This window comes from Hemibagrus wyckioides, linkage group LG10 (genome assembly GCF_019097595.1).
Source record: "Hemibagrus wyckioides isolate EC202008001 linkage group LG10, SWU_Hwy_1.0, whole genome shotgun sequence".
Classification (NCBI taxonomy): domain Eukaryota; kingdom Metazoa; phylum Chordata; class Actinopteri; order Siluriformes; family Bagridae; genus Hemibagrus; species Hemibagrus wyckioides.
This window is the reverse complement of record NC_080719.1, coordinates 7,623,587-7,645,428: the sequence shown is the minus strand read 5'-3', so window position 1 is coordinate 7,645,428 and position 21,842 is coordinate 7,623,587. Positions and strand designations below refer to the sequence as shown.

Genomic DNA, 21,842 nt, shown 5'->3' with positions numbered 1-21,842 from the left:
AATAAATAATAAATACTTGTCTTGTGTGCGTATTCATACTGAAAATGCTTTCAACACACTCATTACTGTTTGTCTTTACAATCCCACTGTTGTTGCCACCCAGAAGATGATAAGCTCTTTTCTGGGTCTGGTTCCTCTCACGGTTTCTTCACTGATTAGTTCATCAAGTCCACATAATCATTTTCATGCGTGAGATTTGATCTACAAGACAACGGATCTGTTTAGGAATCATGCCTTAGTCTAGACTTCCACTTCCATGAACACTGTTTCCATCTCTTCAACATCTGGCTGTCTTGTAGTCTCTGGCATGACGCGATGATTCTCATGGCTAAAAAGTAAGAGATATGACTTAATAATGTAAAAGTCACATTCGCAAACGCAGAAATGCTTAAAATAAAAACAGATCTTACTTGATATGTTCATGGCTGCATACATCATCTAAGAAAAAAAAACAACAGTGTGAGAAATCAGTGTACGTAGTATGGCATCATACTATGGATAAAAGAAATGCTAGCAATCAGTGGGCAGTTTGAGACGTACGGTTCTTGTCAGTGGGTGTGCTCTCAGGCTCAGTGGATGTGCTAAAGTAGACACAGCAGGCTCCTCCCACAATCGTCACAAACAGGAAGCAGTAGAAAGCCACAGCGATGACCTCTATAGGTATTGCTTCTAAATCTTTAAGAGAAGAAACCACAGACCAGTGATTAGGACTGTACTGGAAAATACTCAGTAATAAAAAAATCAGCCTTAGACCCTTGATTTGCATAGCTATGCTGGTTCTGACTAGCCTCATTGTGATAACAAATCTTTGTTCAGTTGTTCATGTGTGGGTCTTCGGCATTTTACATCTTGTAATGCAGCATTTTGAAGACAGAATTGCTTTCTTGTTATATCACACCACTGCTCTAATCATATAAACACAAGTTTTATGCCCTCTTTCTTATATGTTAATGCTTTTAGACAAATTACATAAGGGCTCCACTCAGGCAACATTTCTTTAGCATTTTTGGAAGAAGTTCCAGTGTCAGTGCTTTTTAACAGTCAGAACTAAAACTGTAACTTTAAATGTATTGTTGATATTATATGTATGTTCAAAACCTGTACAGATCAAGTTTTAGTGATTTTTAAATTTGGCACATGACATGATGAAACTGTAAACTGATACAGTGCTCCTTTATTGTACACTAGCTTACCACAGTAGGTGATAGGGATTACCAGGGTTTGATAAAGTCAGCGGAATAAAGACCTATGGAGGTATACAGATACCTGTTTGATTTCAAAAACTTTCTCTATTTGATCATTTGCCAGTTTTCAACAATCAGACACATCAGCAACCAACCGTTGAAGGTGAAGGCTAAGACATGCTTCCTCTGAGACAACCAGGTTGGTAGCCAGCATCACTTTTTTTTAACTGCTGTTCATGCTGGTGAAACATGTTGAGAAGAAAGGGCAAGGTCTCATTTTCTTCATACAGGAGCACTCAGTTGCCAACTATTGGGTAGTGTCCACAGGGACTGACAGGTCAGAGAGTGTATGTCGTTCCTCCGACTCAGAGACCACAGGTAATCACTCAGCTCCTGGCCTTGGATGGCTGTGGTATAGTCAGGATTTAAACTTGCAATCTCTTGATAACAACTCTTTTCCATTCTCTTGAGAGCTTGGTAAACGTACCCAAGCTGTAGTTAAATTCTTTGTAATTTGTAACACAAAAAAGCACACAACATTTGCAGGAAGTCTTATTCATGCAGCTTTATTCATAGCAATGTTCCACTCTTGACTTATAGAATAACCGTAGACTATATAACAAAGTTAGAGGAAATAATCTGTACATTTTATCATTCCAAAATATTCTTATTTTAAATGAATCTTCTTTGAGACTTGTTTGGAAAACTTATATATGGCCTTACCCTGACCCCAAGGCATTGCTGTACATGTTTATAGGCAGGGGTATCTTGGTTTTTGAATGTAACCTGATCTCACCTGTCATCTCCAGAAAAACATCCTCACTCTCCACCCACGATGAATTAGAGTTGAAACTGTCCCTCGCTCTACAGCTGTAATACCCCAAGTTCTCAGGCTTGATGTGCGTGAGAACTAGGAACTGGTCATTTTGGATTAAATTGGCACCAAGGGGTATGGTGGAGCCATTGAAGGACCATAAGAAGATAGGAAAAGTCCCTGTGGTGATCACACACTGGAGCAGGGCAGCTGTTTCTACAGAGTCTGCTCTGTGAAGATACTCCACTTGGACTTGTGCAGTTCCTGTTACTGGAGCTGGGAGAAATATACACAAATGAATCACGTATAAATAAATAGTTAACAAATGACGTTTCTAAAACACATACTGTTACTCACCGACTTCCAGATTTACTGGGTTACTGAGAAGCTGCTGGATGTCGTTCTCTGCTAGACACTGTACTGTTCCCATATCCAGTCCCACTGTGACCGGCTGAGAAAACCAAGCTTCCAGTAAATCCACGCGCTGCACATCAACATGATTCCCATTCAGGAGCAGCTGGAACGTCACTGGAGGGCTACCGTATGCCAAGCGACAACTGATATTAGCACTGTAGCCCAAGCCATTGTGGAAAAGTGTGAATGACAGCCTGGGAGCTGACAGGTATTCTGTAAACAGTTAAAAAAATTTTTATTTATAACTAATAACTTATGAAGCAAGTAACTTTCTAACTTTCTAATAAAAAAGTATGAAAAATTAAGTATGAAATGAAGAAATGAACTAATGAAAACATTTACAGGGCATGCTGTTTAGGAAAATAATCAACAACTGGATAGTGTGATGTGGCATACCACAAAAAAATTTGTCCTAAAGTGTTTTATTGCACTTATACCACAGCCATTTGTTCATGATTACAATGCTATGTTTTACTTTACTATACTTTGTAAATGTTTTTTCAACGTTTAATGTCATGGAACATTAAATATGGGTTTCTCTCAAAGTCTCTCTGACATCCTGCATGTGGTTTTGCAATCAGATAGAACATAAACTTTCACTTCCACATGTAAATAATATTTACTTTTTACCACGACGGTGGTCAGCATACTGGTGGAGACTCTGGTCTTGTTTCTTATCATGTTTTTGGCCATACATGAGTAACTCCCAGCATGCCTTTCATCAGCCTTATCCACTGTCAGCATGTTTCCAACAAAATGATGAAGAGGCGAGGGTGAGGTCACTTCCTGTTTGTTGTGGTACCATGAGTAAGTGAGGTGCGTCCCCTTTCTGGCATTACAGCTCAGATTAAACCCCGCCCCCTCATAGATGGCAGGTGGATTGGGGTCTGGGCTTAAGGAGACGCCTTGGACGGGAACTGAGGGAGAAAAAACCTGGCGTTTTAGAGGTCAATGTATTAATTCTCTTAATGACACATACACACTTTCAGAAATGAACGCATTACTCACTCACTACTTCTTGTAGGCTTGCTGTAGATTTCAAGGTCATACTATGCCCAGTAAATTCTGGTCTGAGAAAAGATCCATCTGCACACCCTATAGATACAGAGACTGATACAGTTACATCTCTTACTATATTATACTGTATTACTACCTTATAGAAGTTTTCTACTGTACAACACAGCTACAGCATCTTCACACACCCAGATCAAGTACCTGTGTCCTATTGTATAGTTGAACACAGTGGACAGTAGTGTATTAATCAAATATTTCTTACATAACCACCTAATCAAGTAGTAAAATAGTACTTAGGAATTTAAAATATAACTTATTTTGTGATAGACAATATCACAGCACTGTCAAAGTCTTGATTCTGATTTGTCTGGAGGCACTGACTAGTTTTTATGACTGCGTCCTGTGAAAACACCATTATTCGTGGACAACATTAAATGCATCAATTTTTCTTCTTCTTCTTCTCCTTCTTCTTCTTCCGGCTTTTCCCTTTAGGGGTCGCCACAGCAAATCATCTCTCTCCACCTATCCCTATCTTCTGCATCCTCAACACTTGAACCCACTACCTTCATATCCTCACTTATTACATCCATATACCTCCTCTTTGGCCTTCCTCTTTGCCTCCTGCCTGGAAGCTCCATGTCCAACATTCTCCTACCAATATACTCACTCTCCCTCCTCTGAACATGTCCAAACCATCTTAATCTGGCCTCCCTAACTTTGTCCCCCAAACGTCCAACACGAGCTGTCCCTCTGATGTACTCGTTGCTAATCCTGTCCAACCGTGTCCCTCCCAAAGAGAACCTCAACATCTTCAGCTCTGCTACCTCTGACTCCTGTCTCTTCCTCAGTGACACTGTCTCTAAACCATACAGCATGGCCGGTCTCACCACTGTCTTGTACACCTTCCCCTTTATTCTCTCTGATATTTTTCCATCACACAGAACTCCGACACCTTTCTCCACCCATTCCAACCTGCCTGCACTCGCTTCTTTACCTCTTTCCCACACTCTCCATTAGTCTGGACTGTTGAGCCCAAGTACTTAAACTCCTGTACCTTCTTCACCTCTTCACCCTGTAATCTTACTGTTCCACTTCCCTCCATTTCATCCACACACATGTACTCAGTCTTACTACAACTGTCTTTCATTCCTCTTCACTCCAGCGCAAACCTCCACCTCTCCAGGTTTTCCTCCACCTGCTCCCTGCTCTCACTACAGATCATAATATCATCTGCAAACATCATTGCCCAAGGAGACTCCTGTCTGACCTCCTCTGACAACTGGTCCATCACCATAGCAAACAGGAAGGGACTCAGAGGCGATCCCTGAAGCAGTCCCACCTCGACTTTGAACTCCTCTGTCTGCCCTACAGCACACCTCACCACTGTCCTGCTCCTCTCATACATGTCCTGCACCACTCTGACATACTTCTCTGCTACTCCTGACTTCCTCATACAGTACCACAGCTCTTCTCTTGGCACCCTGTCATACGCTTTCTTCAAGCCTACCAACACACAGTGCAACTCTCTCTGACCATCCCTATACTTCTCCATCAACATTCTCAGAGCAAAAATTGCATCTGTTGTGCTCTTTCTGGGCATGAAGCCATACTGCTGCTCACAAATTTCCACTACCTTCCTTAACCTAGCTTCCACTACTCTTTCCCATAGCTTCATTGTATGGCTCATCAACTTAATCCCCCTATAGTTGCTGCAACTCTGCACATCACCCTTATTCTTAAAGATCGGCACTAATACACTTCTTCTCCATTCCTCAGGCATCTTCTCACTCTCTAAAACCCTGTTAAACAGACTAGTTAAAAATTCCACTGCTGCCTCTCCTAGACATTTCCAGACCTCCACTGGGATGTCGTCAGGACCAACTACCTTTCTAATCTTATCTACTTTCTGTTCCACAGAGTTCACCCCTTCTACACTTTTTTCCCTCTCATTTGCCTCATTCATCTTTCCACCTTTCCATGTCTATCCTAACTTGCTGCACAGCCCATTTCCCATCTTGATCCCTCTGCCTAGCTAACCTGTACAAGTCCTTCTCTCCTGCTCTAGTGTTTAACCTAGTGTACAACTCGCCATATGCCTTCTGCTTAGACACCTCCCTCTTCACTCTGCGCTGTAACTCCTTGTATTTCTGTCTATTCTCTTCAGTCCTGTCCATGTCCCACTTCTTCTTGGCTAACCTCTTCCTCTGAATACTATGCTGAACTTCCTCATTCCACCACCAAGTCTCCTTATCTTCTTTCCTCTTTCCAGATGACACACCCAGCACCTTTCTTCCTGTCTCCCTGATCACTTCTGCTGTAGTTTCCCAGTCATCTGGCAGCACTACCTGACCACCCAGAGCCTGCCTCAACTTTCTAAATTCCTCACAACATTCCTCCTTTTCCAGCTTCCCCCACTTGGTTTTCTTCTCTATCTCTATCTTTGACCTCTTCTTCTTACAGACCATCAAAGTCATCCTACACACCACCATCCTATGCTGTTTGACTACACTCTCTCCCACTACCACTTTACAGTCACTAATCTCTTTCAGATTGCCTCTACATAGGATGTAGTCTACCTGTGTGCTCCTACCTCCACTCTTGTAAGTCCACTACCATATGTCCTTCAAGATTCCTTTCCTTAACTCCAAACTTGCCCGTCACCTCCTCATCACCTGTGTTCCCCTCACCAACATGTCCATTAAAATCTGCTCCTATCACCACTCTCTCACCTGTGGGAATAGTCTCTATCACCTCATCTAATTCACTCCAGAATCTCTCTTTCTCCTCTAAATCACAACCTACCTGTGGGGCATAACCACTAACAACATTCAACATCACCCGTTCAACCTCTAACTTCAGACTCATCACTCTGTCTGACAATCTCTTTACCTCCAGAACATTCCTCACAAGCTCCTCCTTCAGGACCACCCCATTTCTCTTACTATCCACACCATAATAAAACAGCTTGAATCCTGCTCCTATACTACGAGCCTTGCTACCCTTCCACCTGGACTCCTGTACACACAGTATATCCACCTTCCTTCCCTCCATCATATCAGCCAGCTCTCTACCTTTCCCTGTCATAGTACCAACATTCAGAGTTCCTATTATCAGTCCTACATTCTCACCTTTCCTCTTCTCTCTCTGTCTACGCACTCTCCTCCCTCCTCTACTTCTTCGACCAATAGTAGCCCAATTTCCACTGGCGCCCTGTAGGTCAACTGCGCCGTTGGTGGTCGTTTTTTACCCGGGCCTCGACCCATCCGGTATGAAATTCAGAGTACTGATGATTCACATGATTAAATTTGGCAAAATTTTATGCCGGATGCCCTTCCTGATGCCACCCTCTCTATTTATTTGGGCTTGGGACCAGCACAGAAGTGACTGGACTGTGACCCCCATGGCTAGATTATTAAATGTAGCAATTAATTTGATAAAATATAATAAACTTTGTTGTGGTATAAGAGAAATAAAACATATAACGCTTATGACAATACTGTGACAAAGTTATTTGATAATCAGTAATCTAAGCTATTTCCAGTTCCACCCATACAGGTACTTGACAACGATAAAAAGTGGGATTATTATTAGATTACTGTGCTGTCCAGAGGAAAAGCTGTCCAGAGGAAAAGCAGATTGAAAAAGGCTAATATAAATATTAGCAATGATCACATGCACAGGCAAAACAACAACACAAAAACAGAAGTAAGTATTAAGATGCCGACTGTGTTCATCATCAGTCATTAAACTTATGTGCTAAAAGATATTGGAAGAATAATGTCAAACTCACGTAGGACTGAAATCAGAAGTAACAACAGACCTTCACTCATTCCTGGATCTTTCACTTTATTGCTGGCATTTTAACTTCAGCTGCAGCTTTTAAAGTATTAGGGTATATTTATGTGTGTGTGTGTGTGTGTGTGTGTGTATGCATAAAAGATGGGAAAGGCTCTAGGCCTGTACACTACTCCTCCCTGCCATGTGTAAGCTTTAGATAAAAAGCGTTCATGTTTTTCTTGGGAGTTGGAAGGGTTAAGGTACTTGAGCAGCTTTAGAAAACACACTCTTTTTTCTAGCTCAGAAAAATATAAGAAAACCATGAAAAAAATCACAAATAAGTCAATAAAAAGTACTAAAAGGATGTATTCTTAATATTACACATGAGCCATCATTGCTTAAGTATTTCTGAAAAATAAATCTATGTCAAAAACATTTGCATATTAGCTCATTCTACACAACTGTTATTGCTATTAGTGAGCAGATTAGTGAGCATAGTGTCATTAGCGTAACACTGATTTGTTTGCTAGCATTTATCTGGTCGAGCTATTTCTTTTATCAAATGAGAGATAATGAAAGTTCACATCCCTCAGTAAAAGGGAAAAGAAATTTCTTTGTTGGCTAACATTTTAGGCTGAATCACAAAATGACTACACAAATAGCTCAACCCAGGTGTTTTTATACACTTCACTATACTTCCTGGAGAAAAGGGAAATTGCAGCTATAATTTATTTTCTTGAAGCTCTAATCTCAGGCTCTAAGGTTAAAGGTTGAAATTTGTAAAAATGTACTTTATGCATCTGCAAAAATGTGGACACTTAATGATTAGATGATAAATACTTAAATAAATACGATGCACACTGATTCCTTCAGCTGTCGCAATGTGAATTACTGAACCTGAAAGGCACTATGCAAGGTATGTGTGCAATTTAATACGACTTGTAGGCATATATTACATTTGTAGATGTAGATACAACTTACTAATTCTTCATAATAAATTATAATACGTCTTCATAATGTAAAAAATTAAAAAATTAAAATTAAAACTTCAAAAAGTTTCTCTCACAGCAATTAATGTTTTTTCATATTTAATATTCACAGCATTTTTGCACATCGTCAGAGACACATTAATATAATTCACACCCACAGGGATATATTTATACAGTTGTAAATATTGTCATTTGCACAATTTTTCCACCTGTCACACTGCCTTTAGTTGGCATTAGGCTACAGGTTCAAGCTTGAGTACTATTGTTTTGTGTGCCGAATTATGCTCACATTTTAAGAGTCGGACTCCATGAGTCAGAAAAAACCCCTCATTCTTTTGTTCAGTTTCTTAAACGGCTAAAGAAATGTCAAATCCTTTGTGAGGTTTCACTGATGATTTGACTAACGTAACTACTAGTTTAACTCTAAATATGACACTACCACAATTTTACTGTACTAGTTCATAAAACCTGTGTTTGCTATACCAAAATACTTTATTAAATATATGAATAATTCAGCTATAGGTTTACTGTGGTACTTCATGTAACTATGTTTTTCTCATGGTTGCATTTTCATAATAGTATGGCTGAAATATTTTTTCCTTATCTATTATTAAGATGTTCAACATTTAAAAAGAATTTTAAAAAAATTATTTTTGCTATATCAAATATAAAACTATATAAATAAATATTACACTACAAAATCAAATATGGAAAGCTAATGGTGAAAACATTCCGCTGCCTAGGTTAGCACACAGGTAAGAGTCATGAAAACAGCATTAGGCTTCCAGAATACTTATGGCATTTGCAGAAAGACTACTAAAGCCAGCACATTTGGCACATTTGTAAATTGCTAAATGGTATATGTTCCTCATTGGCATTTTTGAGTCTGGCTAAATAGCAAGTTTTTGGAAAACAAAACATTCAAGAGAGTGTCGAATGGGTTGCTTAAGCATGAATACTGGACAATATTACTTTCTTTTATAGAAGCAGAGTCTAGCTTATTCTGTTGCATGTGTCTTGTAGACAGTGTTTGAATATTGCATTATAGCCCCAAGGCCCATATTGGTGTAGAATAAGCAGTAGAGAGGTGAGAGTTATGCTCTCTGGTCCTGATGAACACTTTCACTGCTGTACAGCTGCTTTTGCAGAGCGCTTGGTGGTCTTCTTTCGCCTGAGCAATGTGGCATGATGCTTCACCAGATAACGCTTGTCTGAGCTACACTGTAAATACAGAAACAATGCAAAACAAGTGAATATCACCCACTGTTTGAGACAAAAGCCAAGAAAGGTTCAGTCTTTTCTCTGCTGAGCAGCAAGTTTGCCCCCTGGAGTTCCTCCTGCACTATGGCTTCAGTGTTTTCCCTGATCCAGCACTAATTTAACAAGTTTCGTTTTTAACTATTTTTACCAGTGACCAGTTTTGCCCTTACGATTTCGTTCTTTCTTTTTTTTGACTTGCTAGTTTTGAATGTTGTAATATTACTGTAACACTTTATAGTGTTTTACTATTTAAAAAAGCTTTAATTGCTGTCTGTTTTAGCTCTGTACCACTGTTATTGGGAGAGATGTGAATTGTTTGCCCAGCAGGGGGCTCACGCCCTTCCCATTTCCCATTACCCTGCTTGCCAACTCCTAAACACAGTCATGATAATCTATTCACAGAAACCCAACAGTGTCTTGACTTGTGGCCATTTGTTTGCACTGAAGGAAAATGTCCTATAAGTCGATTTCCTTTTTGCCGGTGGAATGGAACACATGTTCTATAAGAATGGGTTAATATAGAGGTACAGATTCATTAGAGAAAGAAAAGCACTAAAAATACCATGGCAAGGAGATGTGAAACAAAACATATAGCAGTCTTAGAGCCCTATTTTCAGAGTTCAGCACAAATAATGAGGTGGAAACAGCAAAAATGTGCAAATTTCTTAGAACTATATGGAGTTAAGTGCTGGTCAGACATATGCAAACAAAGCCTTATGTCCTCTTCTCAATTTTATCTTTCCTGTTGTTGGTTTATTTTTGGCCCTGTATCCTCTCCAGTGAGACGCTGTATTAAGCCATGCTTTTAGAATATGGTGTTAGATTTTTCCTTGCAACAAATTCCTGTTTTTGGTCAATGTAAATGTGGCAGGAAATCATGAAAAATATCAAATATATACATATGACATTAAATATATAATCGTCCACACAACTATTGCCTCTCCTCACCCTCTACTTAATTGTACCTAATTGTCATGCTTTCTGGTGCATTAATGGAGATGAAAAAATGTGCTCCATCATTATTAGGTTAAGCCTATAAACTATATGTGGTAATTAATGTGGGATAGATAGATTAATGTAATTATCACAAGCGACAATCAACCTCAATATATTCTTACTATAGCACTGAATTTGTGAATTCCCTATTTATATATCATTTTGTTAGCTTATACTATAGTCTCTACTGTTTTTGCTGTAAATAACACCATATTTCATATGTTTTTATTTATGCAAGTATCTGTGGTTATTTTGTATTTTAACTGTAAGTCTCAGAAACCTATACTTACCATAACAAGCATGTCCTTGAGCCTCTCCATGGTCTTCTGATTGCTTCGTCCACGAGACACATAAGACGTCAAGACGATACTGTAAAACAAAACACAGATTTTCTTTTATAATATATACAGATACTAGGTGGAGTACAGAAACCTGTCTCTGTTATGCTGTGGGGGGATTTATTTACTTCACGGGCACTGTTTGGCTCTATTCTATCCTGATGGGAGTGGTCTCTCTTTCAGAATGAAATTTCTTTTAATGTTACCTGTCTGTAGGTGCACACATATGTAATCAAATACATCATTACTTACATCTCTGTTAATATGATCACGAATGCAAAAGCTTCAGATGTCATGTAACGTATGCCTTCTTTTGCAGCATATGGGAGTGTGTTAACACATTTACTCGTCACTTCATGCAAAGTCCTGTTCCCTTGAAAGGGGCCACATTTGGAATCAGACCTGAATAATAGCAGAGAGAGGCATAAAATAAATGAGAAAAACTGGAACTGTGTTTTGTATAATTCTTGGTTAATAATGAAGAACTTGACTTGTTCAGTTCACTGTTGAAACCAAGATTGATGGCGGACATGATGAGGCCCAGCAAGAGCATGAAATGAAACAGAACCGAAGAACTGGTGGTTCTGAACATTTTACGAGCCGGGTCGCAGCATCGCAACAGATTGAACTAGAGAGAAGTAAAGGAAATTTTGTTAAATGATTTTCTTCAATTAGAGCTCATATATTGTTAAAAGCACACAATATGGACATACTTTGCTGATGTAGAAGATTGCCACAAGCTTACAAATGCTGATGGCTGGCAGGAGAGGACAATAAAAAACTCCCACCCATGTGACTGTCTGACTGTACACCAGATCTAACACGTTCATTTGGATCACAAACTGCTGCTTGCCCACTCTCCTTAAAAAATTAGAGGATAAACATTTCTCCACCAACAGCCTACGACAAAACATAATGCACATCATTATACTATAAATACACAACCTGTTATTTACTGTACTCATTTGTCTGTAATGACATAAAAGTTAGGCAATAAGTCATACTTTCTAGGATATGCCACCAAGAACGTATTGCAGAAAGATGCCAAGAGTTGAAATATAGTGAGCTTATACATTTCCTTTCCAAACTCAGTAGCCACACACTAAAAAAACAGAAATAAACACATTTCAAATATATACAGATTTTCATATATATCAGGCATAACATTATGTCCTCCTGCCTAATATTGTGTTGGTCCCCTTTTTGCTGCCAAAACAGCCCTGACCTGTTGAGACTGGACTCTGTTGAGACCTGGACTCCACTAGATACCTGAAGGTGTGCTGTGACCCTGTCGCCGGTGCACCACTGTAGATCTATCTATCTATATAATTATCAAAATCTATATATATCAAGGGGTTTCCCGGCTAACACAGATATACAGACATATTGTGCAGAAGTCCATTTTTATGATTAATGCTGGTATTATTAATGTTATGTTAACTGAACACAACTCACCATGGTTTCATATTTTTTTCTATACAGGAAGATGAGGTAGATGGCTAAGCTTCCCAGTTTCAGCACAATACTCCTGTTGGTATTAAGCACACAATCTGTTTTAGAGCAGTGCATTTTCAGTTCCAATACAGTATCACCACAATAATCATGGCAAACAGATTATACAAATCAGGTATAATGAATTTACAGACCTTTTTCTTATAGAAATTATGGTTTTAGAGAAAATCTGATAAAACCATCTTTAAAGATGAGATGTGACCTACCGAGCTAAGGTGACATTAAGCTGTGTAGTGAGGGAGTAGTCTTCATACGCTGTGATTGCAGAAAAAAAGTGTGGCATCACAAAATTGACTAATGTGATTGTAATGGGAGAAAGGTAGCCACTCAGGAGATTCAGTGTAGCTGAAGTCTGCACAGAAGGCTGAGAGAGAGAGAGAGAGAGAGAGAGAGAGAGAGAGAAAGAGAGAGAGAGAGAGAGAGAATGAGAATCCAGGATTCATACTGACAAAATAAAGGGCCTTAACATCATTCTACAATATCTTTCACTCTCTTAAAGACTTTTTGATTATGGCTTACAGTTGAAATATGTTTCTCATACAGATCATTTTCATTTAGCTCAGCCAAAAAGTACTCATTTTAATAAAAGCTTCGTGGGTGAAACATTTTGAGATGACGTCTTTTGAAAAAATAATACCTGAAAAGTTTGTTATGTGAATTTTGGATCCAAACTAACCACTTTGTTATTAATAACAGAAGACACTGGATGTCATGGACTGCTGGGCAGTCCCATGACAGAATACCAGAGGGCGATCTGGCTGGGTTTTATATATGTTATGTTCCATTGTGCTTCTGTTTTTTGTTTTGTTTGCACATGTGCTTGCCCCACCTGATCCTTCCTCCCTTCCTACCTTGGCTCAAATTAGGAAGCAGTAAAAATTCTATGTCACATGCTAAGAGAGATGTTAAGCTCTTCTCATTTCTTAAAAAAAATGTCTGAAGGCTTTCACCAGCCTTCACAATAGAACAAATTCCTCTGAATGCATTTCATTATAAACATGAAATAAAATGCCAAAAACTAGTACATTTAAATTTCCTGCCAAACAACAGCAATTACAGATATTATATCGAAATGGCTTATATAACCTGTTATGACTTTTGATTAGGTACTTCTTAAATCATTTAGAGTCATATGATTCCATATAGTTTACCAATGTATTGGTGGCATAATAGATCAGAAAGATGGAGCCACCCAGAAGAACTAACACCACAAAGTTGAGAACAACGCGCAGGATGTACAGGACAATCCACTGCTTTAGTGAACGCCCAGAGACTTTCTGACGAAACTTCTGCTCTTCAAGGTCCATCTAAAACAACAGGGTAAAGAGAGTTTCAGTGACTTTTTTCTGTAAGGTGACATTTGAACTGATGCTGAACTTTCTCCTTCAGGAAATTTGACGGAGAAAAATGTATTTTCTTTGCGATAATCAAGAAATTCCACCTGTCCCATTGCTTTCATTTCGATGATGATCATTTTGGTCATGGTAAGTAAGAAAAAAAAATTAGAATAAGAATCTAAGAATAGGTGATGTGGCCTGGCACAAAGGGAAGTTATTATTCTGCTATGAAGTGTTTTAATCCTCTTATTATCAGTTTGACAACTATTATAAAGTTTCTATTTGTCAATAAATGACATTTCAATTCAAATAATGTTGAGGAATATTAATGAAGCAATTTCCTATTAACCTCTCCTGTTTCTCAATCTTAAAGCTATGACGTTGACATGTTTCCAGGAAATGTTTTCAATGGTCAAAAAACATAACTGTTTAAAACTCTGACTGTAATCTCTAAAGAATTGTGAACGGTGATGTGATTCAGAATGGTGAATTGAACAGTGGTGTGGTATAAAAAATACAATTTTGCTCCTGAGGCCGATGGTCAGGAGCTCACCTTCAGTTCATTCTTAATTAGGTTGTGTTTAAGGCAGGCCACTTCAGGCTCCCGGATGCAGAAATCCCATCCACAGAAGACCTTATAGCTCATATTCGCATTGAAAGTAATGCCAGTCAGCCATGTGTTCTTATAACCCACCACCATCCTGTAAATAAAAAATAAAACTCACATTTTAGTGTGTTGTCTTTTGCCTTCTATTAACTGACATAAGTTTAGCTTTAAAATAAAATGTGCAAAGCAGCACTCAAAAAAAATCCCATTTATTTAATTATTATGGCTTTAGATAAATTCATTTTGAATTCCTAGGAATAGTGCTTTCTAAAATTATTATTATTTTTTTATTGTATTATTATTTTACACTGATCAGGCATAACAGTATGACCACCTGCCTAATATTGTACTGGTCCACCCTTTTGCAGCCAAAACAGCCCTGACCCGTCATGCACTGTGTATTCTGACACCTTTCTATCAGAACCAGCATTAATTTCTTCAGCAGTTTGAGCAACAGTAGCTCGTCTGTTGGATCGGATCACACGGGCCAGCCTTTGCTCTCCACGTGCATCGATGAGCCCTTCGTCAATTTGGCCCTTCTTCAAACTCTCTCAAATCTTTAAGCTTGCCCAATTTTCCAACATTTTACAAAATATATCCCACCCACTAACAGGTGCCATGATGAGGAGATCATCAGTGTTATTCATTTCAGCTCTCAGTGTTTATGATGGTATGCCTGATTGGTGTAAGTTTCCATTCAAATTCCAATTCATTTTAAGTTAATTTTTTGCGTGGTCAGTTTTTTTCAACGGTAGTTGTTAAATAAATAAACACTGCACATTGTTGTGTAAAATCCTTACATTGTGCAACACCCTTCCTGCCAGATGCCAACATATAACTGAACTGACAGAAGTCATTCTTTAGGAAAATGAAAATAGATTATTTAATGTTGCCTTTTAATTTTGTTTCATTTTGTTCCAGAGGCAATATTGCTGTTTTTTGTCTGTCTGTTTGTTTGTTTTAGTGTACATTGTGCCCAAGAATTCTGCATACATAGGGTTAGGGTTTATATATATTTTTATATTATATATATTTTTTTCTAATAGCATTTAAGAATGTCTTTGAATAAAGAAGAACATATTTTTCAGGATGTTTTTACAAGAATTAAACAGGAAACGTGGCAAACACACCACTCCCGACACTGTTGCCAAACTTTTATGCAGACTGGACGTGTTGAAGACCAGTCAAGAAGCAGACAGCCACAAACATCCACTTATGAAGACATGGTGCTGGAATACATAGTCCCTTGTGTATTGAGGTTTTTTGGCTCAGGTTTGGATTTGGTAAAAAAAAAAAAAACATTTTAAAGCATGAGTTTGAAATAGTCTTTTACATCACTATACAACTGTGCAAATATTATGGCTATTACCTGGTAATACTGTAAATAATTTGCATCTTTGCTCTGCTCCTATATGGTGTATGATTATAAAGGTGTCGTATAAATATTATGTGGCATTAAATAATGATGTTAATAATAAAGAGCTCTGACCTGCGCACTATCATGATGAGATTGAGGAGGAGTATGGTGAGCATGCCAAAGAAAAAGAGGAGAGCTGTGTTCAGACAATCTGAGTGTAAGTTGCGCTTTATGTAGAAACCATAGAAAACTGGAGAATGTTCCATAAAGCCCTGGAAAAAAACAGAGAGGTGGACAAAAAAAGAAAATGTGATTCGTTTTGAGACCCTTGGGTTATCTTTAAAATCAGATTAAGGTAGGTCCATATGGAATTTCCTTCGGGATCAATAAAGTATCCATCTATCTATCTATCTATCTATCTATCTATCTATCTATCTATCTATCTATCTATCTATCTATCTATCTATCTATCTATCTATCTATCCATCTATCTATCTATCTATCTATCTATCTATCTATCTATCTATCTATCTGTCTGTCTGTCTGTCTGTCTGTCTGTCTGTCTATCTATCTATCTATCTATCTATCTATCTATCTATCTATCTATCTATCTATCTATCTAATTAGGAAATATGTGAGGTTTTCAAAAGGTGGAACACTGCCAACAACCTCAGCATCTCATCATCCACTGGAAGGCTCTCAACTGAACAGTTAGAGGCCAGCTGGCAGTTATGTCAAACTTGGCATAGATTGGAACAGGTACAGAGGACTTCTGATGGGATTCTATGATGTTTTCATAGAAATCAAACACTGGAGCTCAGTAAAAATGGAAACATGATATGGTGTGCTATTAGAGGAAAATAATCAGTGATGGGGTGGTGTGATCCTGCAAAACTTACTAAATGTATTATTTTCCAAGTATAGGACACAACACCAGACAACAAATTGCTTATCATTTACATTTCTTGCATTTGGCGGTCATCCTAATCCAGAACGACTTACAATTTTTCCATTTTTTTAGTAGATAACTGACCAAAAGGGTTAAGGGCCCAGCACTGGCAGCTTGGTGGACCAGGGATTCAAACTCATAACCTTATGACCAACATCTTAAGCACTAACCTACAACATGTTTATAGTTACGTATGTTTAACTTTGAAGGAACTAAGACAAAATTATTCTGTCATAAAACTGCCTAAGACTGTCATAAAAAGCCTCCATCCTGATGTTGGAAAACTTGTTAAAATTGCTGAAAAACAATGAAAGTGGAGACTAGAATATAAACTGGAAGTATGGTCGGAGCTTGTTATAGAAACCTATTCTCAGAATTGACCATTGCTGTGGTCTAATCATCAAAGAAAACATGTAGAGCAAAGAGCATGGAACGACTTACTGTGCCCAGAAAAATATCCAAAACTGAAGCATTCTCGCTGAAGATTTTGGACACTTCAAAAGAAAACAAGATCGACATTAGCTGATAATCAAAACCAGCAGAGGCTCCCTAAAATCTTCAGCATTTAACTCTTCACTATACTTACAGGAAGCGTGAACGCTTTTAGTCCTGTTGTAGAGAGAGGGACTTAGCACAGAACCACCGATGATGCCACAGTTCAGAAAGTTTAAAAACAACAAGTACCGAAGGAACACAAAGTACGCCTTCACTCCCACACCAAATCTCCCTGTAGATGAGATGAGACGATGTGGAAATTAACATAGCATCACAGGAACACAAAACACACATATATATATATATATACCTTCAATGTTATGGAGGGTGGTTTTCCACAGCAGCAATCCTGAAACAGCCCTCCTCATCTGCTCTCTCAATCGCCGTCTTGCAATTTCTTGACTCCTCTTCCATGATGCCCAGTAACCAATTCTTTGCCTCTCTAATTGTTTTCTATCCCTGATTAAACAAAGTAACTTGTAAGTCTGAATCTTACACTTTTAAACAGAACGACAGGTTTGTGTATAGATTAGAGATGGACGATGCCATATTTTCTCTTTATAATACAAAGTAAAACACCTGTACGTTCATGCAGTTAACTAATTAAACTGTTGTGTGTGCAATTCCCAGCAGTTTTTGAAATACTTAAACCAGCCCTTCTGATAACAACATCTATGCCATGATCAAAGTCACAGAAATATTTTTTCCTTTCTATTTTCGGATGTGAACTGCAGCTCTTGGCTTGTATCTGCATGATTGTATACATTGTGTTGCTGCTATCTGATTAGATAACTGCATAAATGAGCAGGCCTACATGTGTTTCTAATAAAGTGGATAGTGAGTGAGGTACCCTAAAGCCATTCTGTTGCCATTAAAATCACCCATATTCTTAAAGAAAATAAATGTTTTTATTTATTAAATTAAAATGCGTGCTGTTGCTCAAGGGTTTCACAACAAAATGTCATTAAACGACAATATCTGACATAGAAGATAATATCTGACATTACTATCATTAAAAAAATGGAGGAATTAGCAAATAAAGGAAATCACCTGAGGGTCCTTTTCTCCTGTATACACAGGGGCAGCATCTTCAGGGGTTGATTGGGATTCCAGTGAACCTCATCTTCCTGTGCCTGATCCTTGTTTTGCAGCCTTCTCTGTGCACTGGGCAGCTGTTCGAAGATATCATTCTGATAGTCCTCCAAGGACAACTCCGAGTCAGCAGAGACAGTGCTCTGGTCTGGGGTCAATGAAAAAAAGTCATTTAAATGGTCTATATACTGTGTGCCTGCAGTGTTTAGTTGGTGACTCTATTTGAAGTTAAACAGAAATTTTGCCATAATGAAATTTCATCAGCTGTCAGATTCCGCAATGTAACAATACCCAGTACCTCCTGCTTCTCGGATTCTCACACACACACACACACACACACACTCTCTCAACACTTAATTTTCATTCCACACAAAACACACAGGAAATATAAATAGAACTCTGGAATATTTATATGTTCATCTATACACTGATTTTTCCAAATCATTGAATTCAGGTGTTGTTTCACCTGGGGTTTCAGGGGTTAGGGTTGGCCCCTTAGTTCCAGTGAAAGGAACTCTTAATGCTTCAGGATACCAAGACATTTTGGACATTTTCCTACTCCCAACTTTGTGGGAACAGTTTGGGGATGACCCCTTCCTGTTCCAACATGACTGCACACCAGTGCACAAAGCAAGGTCTATAAAAACATTTGTGAGGTCAGGCACTGATGCTGGATGAGAAGGCCTGGCTCACAGTCTTCGCTCTTATTCATCCCAAAGGTGTTCTATCGGGTTGCAGGCCAGTCAAGTTCCTCCACACCAAACTCACTCATCCATGTCTTTATGGATCTTGCTTTCAATGATTTGAAGAGGTGTCCCAAAACATTTGGCAATCTAGTGTATATAATCTAATTTATACTACTTTTGTATTACACTATTTTTGAGTTTACTTACTTGTGGTCTTACTTGTGCTGTATTTGTATCTCATATACAGAAAAACAGAATGCATGTATGCAGCTTTCTAAACACAAATTGTTTGTCTGCTTAAATGGTTATAAGATTTAATGTTATATACTATGATCATTTATATGGTGAACTTTATGAAAGGTGATATGTATTTATAACTTAGTCTTATAACCTTATAACTTATAACCTGTCTTGAGTGTCAGTGCTTTCTAACAGTAGGTTTTCCACCACTGGAAACTCTTCAGGATGGAAGACTTTCCATTTTCTCTGTAACCTGAGCAATTATTTTGTCTTATTCAAGAGACAGGAAATCATTCCTCAACATTAAATATGAGAATAGATTGATATCTTTATAAAGTGTCTTTGTTACAGACATGAACCTATGAAAAATAATTACACAAAATGTACTTTTACAAAGATTTACAGTATATGTTCTGGTTGAATTGGCACACTTCTCTTCATAGTGGGTTAAGATGCTACTTCCTTTTTACATATTAACTTGTTTTTTTTATGCATGGACGGCTGAAGGTTTTTAGCTTTCATGCGTGTATACTTAAAAGTTTTAATCTTTTATGCATCATTTGCTAAGGGTTTTAATAGCTAATGCTTTTATACCTGATTTGCTACACCTAGGGCTTCAATCTCACGCATGAGTCAGAACAAGAGGAAGTCCAGGCCTGAGTGAAATCTGAGGCTCTGTGCAGTGAAAGAAACACTTGAAGTATAAAATTTCAGATATAGATTTACTTATTTCGATTCAATATTATCTAAAAATAAAAATACAAGCTTGTCTGTGCATACATAGATAAAAGGAACCTGCATAAAAGGACTGGACACACACACATATGCAAAATACTTGCCTGAAATTAGTCTGTTGTAAATGACGGGTGTGGACTCCATATTTCTCTGGTTCTTACAAGACGTAATCCAACAATGGGAGTTCTCAGTAACACACTTCTTTCATTCAGTTGCACAAAACTGTAAAAGATACAAAAGTTGTCCCCGGCTGGCAGTTGTAGGGCTACACTATGGCGCAAGTTCAGGATGCGGTATCTCCTTCTTGGTAAAACTACAAGCATCAGTGCATACAGGAAGTCATATGACGCATATAGTACTTTGTGGGCGTACACTTTTAAATGAAATGCCAACAAGTGTGAGATGTCTAAGGGTTACAAATCTAATGCACTTCCAAACAGAGTCAGTGTTTGTAGGCTCATATTAGAACTGCCTGCACTAATGGGACTGCAAGAAGCTTTTTTAATGGAACTGTTAGTGTGGCTATTATTCATTCGGTTAGTGTGTATTAGAGTTTATTAGACATATGTGGGGTTACATGAGATTTGGATTTCATTTTGAGGTCTAGCATCACCATGGCACTATCACGGTCAATCAGAAACACTGAGTGACGTGCTAGTACCAGGAAATTTGTGTTTTCATACTCATCATCTATGAAGATTTATTCCATCACATGTAAACATAACCTGCCTAGCCATCATCTGCTGTAAGGAAGCACCTATTGAACCTTTTGAAAATAATTTAAAGTACATAACTGGACCTTAAATACCTTTAAATTATAGTCTATTATGTGAAACCTCTAAAGGAGTTGGTATAGAAAATGACCTAGTTACAGCTTAGCTTTTTTGGATTGGTATTTGGTATTAAGTGCACTATATAGCCAAACATTGACCTTCACATCTGTATCTGTGTTTTGAACATCCCGGTTTAGATTTAGTCCCCTCTTTACTATTATAAAAACCTCCCCTCTTTTGGGAAGGCTTTTCACTAGTTTTGGAGCATAGCTGTGGGGATTTGTCATTTGTCATTCAGCTACAAGACCATTATTGAGGTCAGGCAGTGATGTCAGGTGAGAAGGCCTGCTCAGTCAACATTCTGAATCATCCCAATGGAGTTCAATGGGTTTTGGGGTCAGGGCTCTGGGTAGGCTTTTGGCTGTGTGTTTGACACTTTCTGTGGTTTGGGTAACGCCTCGTGCTCTCTTTTTCCTGTCACTTACCGTAACACTAAGCAATCAAGTGTGTCTATGAACTGTTGCATGCAGAATAGTAAAGATTTCCTCTTGGTGTGTTATCACACACACACACATACACACAATATACAGTACATACATATCACATTGTATGGCATTAATAGAGCTCTAAATCTGCTTAAAAGAAATATTCTACTAAAACATGTGAACACTCAAGTCAAGACGGTGGAGAATATAGCATGACACACAACACACTGTACATCAAGTAGTACACATATAAAACTAGTTAAATAGCATTTAACATCTAACCCAAGCCTGAACCTTAACATCATTAAAGAGGAGATCTTTTGAGTCGCCTTTCAAATAAAGGCAACACAAACCCACACAGAGTGGGTGGACGTTTCTTTTTCTTTCTTTTTTGTCACATTCAAATGCTATATGCTTAACCACAAGAAGACTGACACTTCACCACTGACATTTAAGACACTGCTCAGTTTCACAAAGTATTAAGAAGAAATAGGTGATTTGTCACAGTTTGGAAGTGAAATAAAGTGTGTGTGTGTGTGTGTGAGGGTTCCAAAGATACAAAAAAAAAAAATACACAGTTAAAATCAAATAATGGATTTGCTGTTAAGGCAAAATGCAATCGATTCACCATTCCATAAAGTATGCTCTTTATTGCAATTAATCGCCACAACAGCCTCAGCTTTTTTAAACTCATTAGTAAGAATGAAGTTGCTCCAGTTTTAAGCCAATAAAGCTGAAACACACACACTTTCAGAAATAATGGCCATCACACTGTACTTTATCTTGTC

General features: G+C 38.2%; 2 protein-coding genes across 3 annotated transcripts; both read right to left on the bottom strand.

Moving 5' to 3' along the window:
• Positions 1 to 546: 546 nt before the first annotated feature.
• On the bottom strand, positions 547 to 7,299 carry LOC131360106 (protogenin A). 2 transcript variants are annotated; one of them, XR_009205847.1, is made up of 7 exons: positions 7,217 to 7,299; positions 3,421 to 3,507; positions 3,036 to 3,329; positions 2,356 to 2,625; positions 1,981 to 2,274; positions 1,340 to 1,591; positions 547 to 1,246 (listed from the first exon to the last, which is right to left on the bottom strand). XR_009205847.1 is itself a non-coding variant. In XM_058400200.1 (6 exons), exons 1-6 carry the CDS (start codon positions 7,254 to 7,256, stop codon positions 1,467 to 1,469), a joined length of 1,110 nt encoding a protein of 369 aa, XP_058256183.1. In that variant the 5' UTR covers positions 7,257 to 7,299; the 3' UTR covers positions 547 to 1,466. The 2 variants fall into 2 exon arrangements, 1 of the variants encoding a protein (XP_058256183.1); XM_058400200.1 differs by having other exon boundaries at positions 547 to 1,591.
• Positions 7,300 to 8,283: 984 nt separating this feature from the next.
• Positions 8,284 to 20,125, bottom strand: tmc8 (transmembrane channel-like 8). The gene is made up of 16 exons (XM_058400196.1): positions 19,901 to 20,125; positions 18,094 to 18,283; positions 17,354 to 17,502; positions 17,135 to 17,275; positions 16,990 to 17,042; positions 15,732 to 15,871; positions 14,189 to 14,336; positions 13,450 to 13,605; positions 12,505 to 12,662; positions 12,242 to 12,314; positions 11,791 to 11,888; positions 11,500 to 11,686; positions 11,278 to 11,414; positions 11,039 to 11,188; positions 10,739 to 10,817; positions 8,284 to 9,413 (listed from the first exon to the last, which is right to left on the bottom strand). Exons 1-16 carry the CDS (start codon positions 19,938 to 19,940, stop codon positions 9,315 to 9,317), a joined length of 1,998 nt encoding a protein of 665 aa, XP_058256179.1. The 5' UTR covers positions 19,941 to 20,125; the 3' UTR covers positions 8,284 to 9,314.
• Positions 20,126 to 21,842: the final 1,717 nt, after the last annotated feature.